The 12291-nt window shown below is 42.6% G+C and overlaps 1 protein-coding gene across 11 annotated transcripts in view; it reads right to left on the bottom strand.

The window, feature by feature from the left end:
* col23a1b (collagen type XXIII alpha 1 chain b) overlaps nucleotides 1–12291 on the bottom strand; it is a 128890-nt gene that overhangs the window by 6975 nt on the left and 109624 nt on the right. For 7 of the 11 annotated variants that reach the window (XM_026191664.1, XM_026191701.1, XM_026191745.1 and 4 more), the window contains 11 exons: nucleotides 12259–12285; nucleotides 11361–11387; nucleotides 7343–7417; nucleotides 5750–5866; nucleotides 2051–2077; nucleotides 1866–1892; nucleotides 1693–1743; nucleotides 1545–1604; nucleotides 1391–1435; nucleotides 1197–1274; nucleotides 992–1015 (listed from right to left, as the gene is read on the bottom strand). In XM_026191664.1, the coding sequence (XP_026047449.1) occupies nucleotides 992–1015; nucleotides 1197–1274; nucleotides 1391–1435; nucleotides 1545–1604; nucleotides 1693–1743; nucleotides 1866–1892; nucleotides 2051–2077; nucleotides 5750–5866; nucleotides 7343–7417; nucleotides 11361–11387; nucleotides 12259–12285 (558 nt within the window). Of the gene's footprint in view, nucleotides 1–991; nucleotides 1016–1196; nucleotides 1275–1390; nucleotides 1436–1544; nucleotides 1605–1692; nucleotides 1744–1865; nucleotides 1893–2050; nucleotides 2078–5749; nucleotides 5867–7342; nucleotides 7418–7758; nucleotides 7819–11360; nucleotides 11388–12258; nucleotides 12286–12291 lie in introns of all 11 variants that reach the window. The other 4 variants (XM_026191691.1, XM_026191709.1, XM_026191682.1 and 1 more) reach the window with 3 other exon arrangements.

The raw sequence follows: 12291 nt of genomic DNA on the forward strand, positions 1-12291 counted from the left end.
AGCCGTGGAAAATGATGTTTACAAGCAACTATTTGATCCCAGACACTCCATCACTGGAAAGTGAATGCTATTCATCTGCAAAATGACTGACAGTGACAAACAACCCATCTTAGCATTGTTTTAAACCAAATTCATCATCACCTAACATTTCACAACAAGCACATGAAACGCTGCTTTTCACACAAACAAGCGATCAACTCACAAGGTGGGTGGCCAGTGAGCGCTACCTGCTCCGTGGAGCCCTGCGTGTGAATTTGTGCCAACTAATTCGCAATGGCAAATAGCTTCCGATAAGATCTCGGGTCCATGCTTTCACCAATCCCTTTGCAACATTCTTATATTGCTTGTATTGATTGTTGCATGCAGGAGCTCAGCTCCAGGGGGACCTGGTTCATAATTGTTTTAAATCAAATGCATGCTCCACTTCTCAGAGAGCCATCTGCCAGTAGCACGTACTGCGGTGTACAGCAGGATCAAAGAAGCTGGTGTGTGAAGAGAGTGATGTGAGACTGTGTTGACAGTGAGGCGCTCCCTTCTCTATGTGCTAGCACAAAGTAAAACACACCATGCTGCCCTGTAGCAAGTTTCAAACACATACTTTTCACATACATGCCATAAAAACACAGAAGGCTTTTGATTTTTCTGCATAATTAATCAAAGCTCTTTAGGCTGCATGTCATCTGATAGCACAGCGGTGCTTTATTTGTAAGGGCTGTGCTTTTTTTTCTGTCCCAAACAAATACACAAGAGACTCTGGAAAACTGAGACACTCAGTAATGCTCTTTAGATGTGGCCCCTAGAGTGACATCCAATACATATGAAGTCCAACACTCTTTGTTGAGGGCATCTACAAACACAAACAAAACCCATTAGCAAGAGAAAGCGGGCGATGCAGTAAATACACAAGAGATGCTTAGATGCAAATCTGTGCATTGGTGTTAGTTACTGGTCACACCGCCAAAAACATGCAGCAACAGCAGCAGCAGATTACCGAAACACTGATGGTGTTGATGGCCTGTCGAGGAGAAATGGCGACATGTTTAGTTTTTGGTTTCTTTTTACCACACTGCCAGCTCTGGTGTTATTTACTTATTTACTTGTTTTGAAAAGCTCTGCCTCAATCCTTATGTGGAATTCAGTCATAAGCGGCTGAATGAATCGGGTGTCGCTGACACCGACACTTGAATATGACTCACCTGCAAAGCATCTAGAAGCTTCCCATTGAAGTCGATGATGTCTGAAGCACCCGGGGTGCCCTTCTCACCAGGAAAACCCTGAGGCAGAAAAAATAATAATGTAGGAATATTTTATATAAATGTAGAGATGCATAGATGGCTCAGCATAATAGCAGAAGGACAGAGTTGGCCCTTAAGCATAACAAATAACATACCATGGCTCCCTGTAGTCCTTGCTCTCCTCTTTCTCCTTTGTCACCCTGTTTGCACCATGAACACCATATTATGGTAAAACTCTTTCATAGCATAATTGTTAGCATTATTATTGATCATTATTATTTCAAAAACAATTTCAGATATGTTTCTTACCTTTAATCCTGGAAGTCCATCCATGCCTCGCTCTCCTTTTACTGCATTCCCAGGCTCGCCCTGTTTAAATGCACATTAAAGATTAGAAACATACTTAAAATCATCCATGTCAGAGACATGAGAGTGGTAGAGTAAAGCTCGGCTTTACCTTTTGCCCCGGGACACCCTGTTGTGGATAACCAGGCTGCCCATCTTCTCCCTAGCAATTCAAAAGAGCCATTAAATGCAGAGAGAGCTACATATCTGGCTATATTAAAACAGCTTTTGAGCCCTTTGATGGCAACACTTCAGTTAAGATCAATAGTTTGTTAGCAGTCTTACCGGCCTCCCAGGCAGTCCCTGTGGCCCCTGAGGTGGAAATATATAAAAAAAATAAATTATGAATTTTTCAGACAGTCAAATTATTCCGACTAAAAAGACTCCAACAGCAAAAGCCAAATTGCTTCAGCTGTAAACCAAACAAAATGCGAAACAAACTCTTAAAGCTTAGTGTGAACTCTGCTCACCTCAGCTCCATCGCGACCAGGAAAACCCTGAAAGGACAGAGGAGACATTTAATGAGGTGAATCTACTTCAGGAACATGAATCTTTTTGGCCACTAGATGTCACTTTTCAATAAGGCATTCAAGGCAGTCTGTAGACTTCAGCTCCTTCAGCACGAGCTGGACTGTTTAGAGAATAATTACAGGAAATGGATGAATGATGAGCAGAGAAAAATAACAAAGACAGATGCTTCAATACAGGCCACAACTGGTTACCTAATGCATGGATAAGCAGGAAAATTCTGAAAATTATGCTCTTTTGGCCTTTCCAACAGCCAGATGTAAACCCAACTTCGGTCTAACTTGTTGGACAGCGGTGTTCCCGTGTCAGCAGTGATGATCAATCTTATGGCGTGTCGACCTCCCCAAAAAGGGTTCAAGAGACTTGCAAAATGCCCCTTAAGTATGCATTAAGAGAGTTTTCTTTCTTTGCTTTGACGCCCATTCATACAAAAGAAGACTAAACAAGTTTTATTCTGTTTGCAGTTGGATTTGAATTTGAAGCCTTCAAACTGAAGTCTGTGTTTGATGAGTGTTAAGCCAGTGAGCACAAACTTCTATCCATCAATGAGCTAACATATTTTTTATTTAGCTAAAAAGATCTTTTTTAGCGACTGTCTGCGACAGCCAGGTGGAAGCAGCTAAACATCTGCTATGAAGTCATTCATGGCGGAGACAGCTTAGAGGGCTCTTGTGCAAGAGCCTCTCTCCATTGCTTCCTCACACACAGATACACACACTACTATCAAGTAGTTGTGTTTACTTGATCAGCCAGTGGACCCTAATAAATGCACGATATAAATTGAAGGTTGTTAGCCTTCCATTCAGTAATATGCAGAAGCTGATTAGATATTCTCCAGCTGGCCAGCGTGCAAAAAGTGTCATCGCGATCCTTCCTACTGTTTTCTGGACCCGTTTTACTTTCATCTTTTTGGCACTGCTCTTTCTTTCTCATCATATTTCCTTACCAACATCTATCCATCCATACAGTCATCAATCCACCCGAACCAACCAATTGCCAATTAACTTGACAATTATCCTGTGGGAAGCCATGCAGGCAGAACATGTAGACCCTGCTGATTGGAAGGTTAAAACCCAGTACCTTCTTACTTTAAGGTGACAGAGCTACCCGACAGCATGAGACATTTCATTCTATATAACAGATAAAAAACGATGGAGGTTTGAGTACACCAGGGCTGGCAGTCTCACTCACTTTCTCCCGCTCGGCCCTCTTAGACATCTGCCTACAACATGGAGTGGCTCTCTGCAGGCCTCTGTGCTTTGTTTTGCTGTTTTGGGGTTTTGCAACTCCTTTAATCAACTTGAAGAGCACATTTGCAATCGACTAGGTTACAGGATGGGCCCCCTTTTCTCTTCGACCCGTCTGTTTTTTGTCATTTTCTGAGCTGCGCTGGCTTTCCCTGCTGTTGGTTCAGCAGTTCTCAAGTGACCCACACCGAAACCAACATTTTTCACTTGAATCCCTTGCTGTCCTCTTGTGCCAGTTGAGGGTAACAGCGCATTCATTCCTACACTTGAATAAACAAAAATTACCTTCATAGTCTCCTTCTCTTCAATTCAATAACCACAGCTGCAAGTTTTGCTGCATCTGAACTAGACCCTGGGAAGCAAAAAGTTAATTTTAAGAAACGAAAACGGCCACAGGCGAGGAGTGTACTATTGTTTGGTGAGACCGGCAAACTGCCCATGAACTCACCACAGTGCCATATCAGTTTCAGCGTGCACAGCAACACAGTTGTGGTAGGAGGGTGGGAGAATGTGGATTTGGAAAGGGGGGGTGTTGGAGAACTTTGTGGCCGCTAACTTACACAAAACAGATGAGGCCAGGAGTAGACTTGCTATTCTGGGACTTCTTTAGGTAAGCCACAGCATGCTGGCAAATCCCAGAAAAATGAGAATAGGGGTTCATTGCCATTTGCTGTGTACACCCTTACCCCTTAAATATATGTATAGGATTCCACATTTACAGGTTGGAGCTACACAGTTTGCAATCTGTCACAGTGTTGTGGTTAAAGAGTATGATGGGAGTAACAAAGCCACTGATGACTGAGGTGTTCTAAGTGGCTGCAATGCTTGTGGTGTAACCTTAGTTTGACAGCCAGAAGGGATGGAGTAAGAGGAGATCTACAGTGGGGGTGGGAGGGCATTGTTTTGTTGAGTCACTGTGGATTTGGCTCTTGTACAGTACTGTGCAAAAGTCTTGAGTCATCCATCATTTCTTCATATTTTACAAGGAAAATGGGAAATACGTGCAGTGATTTATTGAAACGTCAGCAAACACATGGAAATACTGACTTAAATACAAGCCTGAAAGTCAATATTTGGTGTCGCCACCTTTATTCTTCACACAGCCTGAACTCTCTTAGGCAGATTTCTTGTCATTTCTTTAAGCAGTCTTCAGGAATAGTTCTTCAGGCTTCTTGGGGAACTTTTGTTCTGTTTTCTGTCAAGATGAGCCTACACTGCTTCGATACTGCTGAGGTCTGGGCTCTGAAGAGGCCAATCCATGACTGATAGTGTTCCACTGTTTGTTTTTCTATCCAGGTATGCTTTTACTGGGCGATCGTGGCTCAAGAGTTGGGAGTTCACCTTGTAATTGGAAGGTTGTCGGTTCGAGCCCCTGCTTGGACAGTCTCGGTCGTTGTGTCCTTGGGCACACACTTCACCCGTTTCCTACTGGTGGTGGTCAGAGGACCCGGTGGCGCCAGTGTTCGGCAGCCTCGCCTCTGTCAGTGCGCCCAGGGTGGCTGTGGCTACAATGTAGCTTGCCATCACCAGTGTGTTAATGGGTGGATGACTGAATGTGTAAAGCGCTTTGGGGTCCTTAGGGACTAAGTAAAGCACTATATAAATACAGGCCATTTACTGCATTTGCAGTGTGTTTGGAATCTTTGTCATGCTGACAAATGAAGCCATTGCCAGTCAGAAGCTTTTCAGGTTTTTTATTGCATGGAGGATCAAAATCTGACTCTACTTTGCATTGTTCATAATGCCGTCTGTTTTCATGAAATCCTCAACACTGCTGGCTTAATTGCAGCTCCGCTGTGTTTTACAGATGGCTGTAGACACTAACTGCTGTTCCTCTCTGCTGACCTCCTCCGTACATACTGACGATGATCTGAACCAAAAATGTCAAATTTGGACTCATCACTCTATACGACATGTTGCCATTTATTTTCAATTAAGTTCTTGTATAATTTACCTCAGCCGTTTTAACTGTTTTTCTTTCTTAAGAATGGCTTACTGACAGCCACCATTCGACTGAGACCATTTCTGATGAGTCTTCAGTGAATGGCTAGATGCGTCTCTCAGGTCCTGTGCCAGGTTTGCCTCAGATTTTTTAAGAACACACCGCACACCATGCTGGGATATGCCAAGTTTTTAGCTAAGAGCTCTTTAGAAATCACCTTGCTAGTTCAATTTTAGAAATTTGAACAAATGGTGTTTTTTTTTTATCGGTCAGGTAAAAGGCCTGCTCTGAAAATAACTGAAAAAGCAGTCAATGTCCACAGAAGAACTTTGAAAGACCTACAGACAGCCTGGAGAACTGTTGCTCGAGACAAGTCTGGCTCCTTAGAAGCCAAATGTAAAGAAACGATGGCTAGCTCAAGAAGAGGGGTAGAGATAAAAAGATGCTCTTACTGGCTCTCCGGGAAGACCACGAGGTCCATCTTTTCCAGTGTTCCCAGGGGGGCCACGGGGACCTGGAGGACCTGGGGGACCGGGAGGACCAGCAGGTCCAGCCTGACCCTGATCACCCTGATAAAAAACAAGAAGAGGAAAAAATGCAAAAATAAACTACCAACTACAAACTTGTAATAAATACATTATTAAGTACACACGATAACGTAATATATTAAAATAAAACTCCTTAAACGCCCCCTTTAACTGATTTGTTTTTGGCAACAGAAGCAAACATTGACATGCCAGCGACCTGTTAAGGTTATACGGCAAACATCAAAGAACTACCCCTCAGCTTCTGCAGCTGTCTTTGTGGGCAGTCAAGGTGTATAATCCTTAATCTGTTTATTTATTTGCCCAACATTTATTTACAGTTGCCTTTCTCTCCACCTGATAAACATGACTGCAAAATTCCCTCGTATTTTAGACCCCGTCGAGTTTCCTGAGAAAAATATTTGGTTCTTTATCTGCTAAATGCTCCACATATGTTTAACAGCTAGTTGAGAACACTGTTTGCTGTTTGGTGCTTGAGAGGAAACGCGGGGGCCTACAGTTTCTTTCTCTTTTTGACGCAACGACTGCCAGGAAAGAGCAGTGAGAGAGCAGAGAGTGAAAGTAAGAAAACAGGGAGATAAAAGTTCTGTAGAGCTGAGGGAAACTGCAGAGTTGGGTGATAATTATCTGTGTGTCACTGTAAGCCACGGATCTCACAAACACATTATTATTAAGAAAAGCTTTAAATATGCTTTGTGCTATGAGCAGAAATCCCTCAAACTTAACTTGCAATTACTGGCATGCAGCTGGTTAGTTAGTGTGGTTTTGTACCAGGGCACTGGTAATAAAGGACAACAGCAGGAGGAACTGGCCAATAAGAACAGTTTTTATCTGGTGAGTTAGACTGACATTTCAAACAAATCCATGCTGGCAAAACAACTTCATTTGTAAGTGAAAAATACATCTGATCACTGGATTTATACTGCGTGCCATCTTTTTTTACTGAAAATTACCACCATCCCACTGCCTATTTAGGCTAAATTAGGCACCAGTTTTGTCTCCACTTTGATGCTATTCTCCCATCCCTACAGACATGTGGTGCATTATGGTTTGCTTTGTCAAAAACACTTTCATGAAAATGATATAACCAGTGCCTTAAAGCAGACTAGAACCTCATTCCTATGCACTGATAATTATTATGTCCCTGTTAGGCTCGAGCTTGAACCAAAGTGATGAAGTGATGTCGACACTGAGGAGTAAGATTAACGAGAACCACACATTTCTACAGTGTGGGTGGCTCATCTTCCAAAGATGTTTTCCTATGTTTCAAAACGCTTTGGAGCTCTGAATATAAACACTTTTAATTATTCATTCATGGCAATACATTTTTAGTTGACCAAAAGACAAGAAACACGAGATCAATTTCATGCAACATGACTGAAGAATGTGGAAAAAGTGGGAAAGAAGGGAAGACGCTAGTCAGAACACAAAAAGGAAAAGCGGGTTAAAGTGTTAAGGAAACAAAAGAAAAAGCACACATGCCTTTTAGTTGTGGTCTACCTTCAGAAAGAGTCTCTGAAAGCTGTTGGTCGGCTCTCGAGAGAGAAAGCCGTGGTCAGTTCTGGGGAAAACCATCTACGATGCAAAGAGGTGCACCAGTGATGAAAAGAAAAGAAAGGGGAGAAAACAAGGAGAGGGGATACAGAAAAAAGAGAGAAGAGGACATGGAGTGGATTAAAGTGAGTGCGAGAAGAGCGTCAGTTACATAAGTTGGAAATCAGAGGTCCGCTGTTAACCGTGAGTCCAGAGTTCATGAAAACAAATGCTGCAGGAAAAACAGATAAGAGTTCAACAGCCTCTTAAGCTCTAAGCACAAAGAAAGGAGGGAAAAACTGCAAGAGAGGTGTTTTGCTCCTCTGTCTGCAGGGATAGCGGTAGCTCGGCAGTCCGACAGCAGTTCTCTAAGAGGCACAAACCTTAACAGTGAGAATCTGATTACTGTGCAGGCTTGCATGTGTGCCGTACATAGGAGGACCCTGAAGAGAAGAGGAAAAGGTGAACAAGATAGCGCAGCATTACAGTCATGTTTGCAGCTGTTTCAAATCGAATTATATATGCAGTTAAAAACCCATCAGGTGCAAATAAAATGCATCATCGGCAAATCGTGAGACAGACATCCGTAAAATCTGCAAGTAAGGCCCAATAGCTGTCTTTTGACCCTTGAAAAATCATTTTGGAGTAGTGTGTGTGTGTGTGTGTCTGTGCGTGCACAACATTTAGTGCCTTCCGATCATTCCCACTGTGACCAAACAAAACAGTGGTGGTTTGGCTCTTTCCAGTCAACACAGTAAATGTGTTGATTGTCTGTCAGGCTGAAAGGAGCAGAGTTTTCCTGCTGCCGCAGAGCCTGGAGCACTGTGTCGCTTCTTTGGTTCAGCTCCCTCAAAAACACAAGGGAGGGAGGGAAGGATGGGGAGAAGATCTAAGGGGGGGGGAGTGACAGAAGAAGAAGAGCTGCTAGAGAAGGTTCTGCTAACAGGCTCTAGTGAGGGCTGGATGGCTGAGGTTTTTGCACCACCGCAGACTCCACCTCCTCCTCTCTGGGCCTGTGCACCCCTCTCTGCCCACTGTCACAGTTGCTTATTCACACCGTTCCCACCATGAAGACCACTTATGCATATGCTCCTTAAACACTGCATAAGAGAATAGACTGTTTCATGGTGGGTTTCCCCTTTACATTGTTCTCATCAGACTTAAGGCTGATACTAAGACAAATGGCCATTCATCCCTGGAGGCCCGTCTCACTATGGCCTGTTTGCAGATGCTCTCAGGGAGGCAAACTCAGGATTTGGCAGGGGATCAAACTCTCATCAGAGCTTGTCTTTCAATACAGCCCCCAGATGAACCTAAACATGCAGTGACAATGTCCTCCGTATGGATTTGACTGTATGGAGGCTTGGGAAAAATAGCTACCAGCTTTACTCCACTCAACAAAAAGTTGCTTTGGAGAAAGACGCAACACTATACATGACCTTTTTCTCACATCATTTTGGTGGTTCTTTAACATTTTGTTTTAATAACCCTGTTATCCTGTTTTGGTACCCTGGTCTAAGACCAGAATCAGCCTGGAAGAGGCACTAAAAGTGATGGACTGACAGGAAGCGGCACATTGACGGAGATTTGCGGTTGCTTTCTGTTTTCACACATACGCTTATCTGCCCGTAAAGGTCAAAGCTGAACCTTTGAATACAGTTTTGAAATCCCAGTAAGGTGATAAATGAGCATATTTAATGACCTGAAGACAATCCGACTGTTAAAAATAGTACTGAGCAAGCAAGAGATTTTTGTTTTCTAACCCATCTACAGCCGTATCTGTGACAACCTATATGAGGGAGCCAAACCTCATCCACATCTACAGTAGCTTTAGGAGCTGTTGGGTTTGATTTGAACCAAGCTTGAGGTTTTTGGGGCTGCAGATTTATCCAGGGACATCAAAGCTGCAGAGGCCTGGGCCAAGTGCAATATTTATCATTTGGAATAACTATGTAATGCGAAATGCCAAAGGAGATTTAATTCTTGCACAAACTATCTGAAAGGATAGGTGGGGAAATCAAATGGCTTACGCCTTGATAGAAATCAGGAATTTCTGTAATTTTTTGAACCGCATCATAAATACTGTTCCGTTGAGTAGCCACATCATATTTACTCTCCATTTAGCTTTTGGTATAAAACAGTAGCCAGTTTAACTCCAATAATCGTAGACTCTTCTGTGATTCCATTACTGGGGTTCAAGTCATAGGAGATGTACTTCCACATTTCTAATCTACAATCCATGCACTACCAGACCTAGGATAAGCAGTTGAAAATGGATGGATGGACAGATCGAAGGATATTGGTGGTAATAAACACAAGAAACGAATGGCTATGAGAAGATTTTAGAGCCATTAGAAACATGCTTGTAACACATTTTCATGTTCATCCCCACTTTAAAATTCATGTGAAGAAGCGGCTTTATGTGGCATTCTGATCTAAGCGCTCTAAAAAAAAACATTCATGGGTATGTGACCTCTTTAAAGATTTGAAACTGTTTACCATGTAAAGAACAGAGGTTTTATTTTCAAACCACACTAAATGAAATGGGAGCTCTCATGGAGGGAGGAATGATATCAGATGAAAAGGCAGCACTGACAACATAGACCAGATGCAGGGTGAGGTTTCTCTGTAATGTTAAAAAAAAGTAGCTTAGCTTGGGTAAGAGACGGGAGCTCTGGCACGCCGCCCCGACCACTGAGGTAACATGGTGAAGGTTTAATGTTTGCTAATAACGTCATTTCTCATGTCTGGCTTTGGCTTTGGAGATGGGCGACTCCAACCTCGTGTGCTGTCAGTGCAGTTGTGCTTTTGGATTATTAAAATGCTTTGTGTATGCGTTTTATAGACAGACCGAGACTTTTATCCTTATTTATCCAGATTTTTCCCGCATTGTGATAACAAATAAACCGTTTAGTGGTTTTCAGATGACATAAACACTTCAGTCTCCCTGACATTTGATTTTCAGTTTGTGATAGCAGACTAGAAACCAGCTGAGGAAGCTCTACAGTTATAATGAAGCTAAAATACATTAAGCTAATTTCAAGCATAGCTTTTAAAACTGGTGGTTCTGTCTCACAAAAATCATATAAAAGGAGTGTTACCACTCATCTCAGACAGCAGCCAATTAGCATACAGACAGCTCTGCATTGGGAAAACTGTAACTCTGGCTCTACTTAACAGAATTTCTATTTACTGACTTAACACATTAAAGCGTTGCTTCACATGCAATAGCCAAATTTCTAAAATGTCAAGCGTCTGTTTTTCTTTTTAACTTCAATAGGACTGTGTAAAAGCCTCAAGTTACCCGTCATTTCTGTAGGAATCACCTCATTGTGGCAAAAATGATATTTTATGTCTGTCAAACTGTGTTACCTTTGGCAGTTTTCATCGATTCAACTAAATAAATGTGAACAAATGATGTGTTTTGCGACAGGCGGCTAATAACAAATTGCCTAAGGACACAATCTAAAACTGGTTCTCGGTCCAGTGTTAAGTGGCTTGACAAACAAACAACATCTGGACTGAAAAATGAGTGAAAAGGCAGCCAATGTCCAAACAAAAACTTTGAAAGATCTTTATAAAGCCTTGACAGCTATTGCTCAAGACCACTTTAACAATGAGAAGACAGTCTGGCTCCTTGGAAGCGAAATATGATAAAAATGAGGGTTGGCTCCGGACTTTTGCACAGTACTGTATGTCCTTTGTTTCAGTCGAAAGGAAAGTGCGGCTTATGACCTTTAAAAAGGGTGAATGTTTAAGAAGAACACTAACAGACAAAAATTCAAAATAAAAGGAGAACAAAAACTGGAAGTAAGGTTTAAATGGAAGGTCATTTTTAAATTACACAGAGAAAAAAAACATATAAAGGACAGCATCTTTTCTCCAGAGTCAGCTGCAGTGAGGACATAATTTCCAAAATGTGCATATAACAGCCAAAAACAACATATTTAACCTTCTCTGATGAATACAGAAAACACAGACTTACCCTTGGCCCAATGTCTCCTTGGTCACCCTGGAGGAAAAACAGGAAAATAACAATTGTCAGCAGTTATTAGCCCTGTATATGTGCAGCAGACCAGTTATCCAAAAGAGCTCAGCTACTGTGGAGCAGCGATGACAGACAGGCTTAAAATGGAAGATTTGGTTTTGGGAAGGAAGTGGTTCAAAGGTCATCTGTCTCCTAAACAGCTCAGCGTTTTGACATTTATTGTATAAATCATTTGGTAGGCCATAAATCATCTGACAGCACAGTATCAATGAAGTCGAAATGCGGAGTGCACATGCTGAACACAGCTGATTTCTGATCAACTTTTTGGAGTTCATGTTCTCATCACAGGGCTACTAGCATGATTACATGAAGTGAGCCAATTTTCCGAACCTCAGCTTCATCTGTCAGATGCAATCGCCTCATTAATCAGGCTGATTCCCGCTCTGACAGATGCACTTTAATGCAGTCGCGTTGCCCTCCTGATTCTGCTGAAACGCAGTCTCGAACATATACACACAACCAACCAGCAGCGTGGAGAGAAACGACCACACGACGAGGCTGCTCTTGCCAGCACTTACAGCTCTTACGGTTGCTAAGATCTTAGGCTGGGCAGAGGTTCACAGAGCGGGAAAACATCTGGCTATCATCGAGCTTTGCGGAAGGCCTGTAAACCTGCTTAGTACCTTGACGTGAGAATGTGCAGAGACACATGAGCTCCCGCATAGCTAAATGTAATCTACGGCTCTTTTGATGGACACGCAGCGAAAACTCGAACGTGGGAGGGCGACGGCAAGGTTGTCCGAGCACCTTCTGCCCATAAATAAATGTTCGAAATACACTCGTACAGTGCATTGACTTGTCTAGAAAGGCTTTTGAAATCCATATTGAAGCATACCTTTTCTCCCTTGGGTCCGGATGGTCCCTGTGG

Source organism: Astatotilapia calliptera, chromosome 2 (genome assembly GCF_900246225.1).
Source record: "Astatotilapia calliptera chromosome 2, fAstCal1.2, whole genome shotgun sequence".
NCBI lineage: Eukaryota > Metazoa > Chordata > Actinopteri > Cichliformes > Cichlidae > Astatotilapia > Astatotilapia calliptera.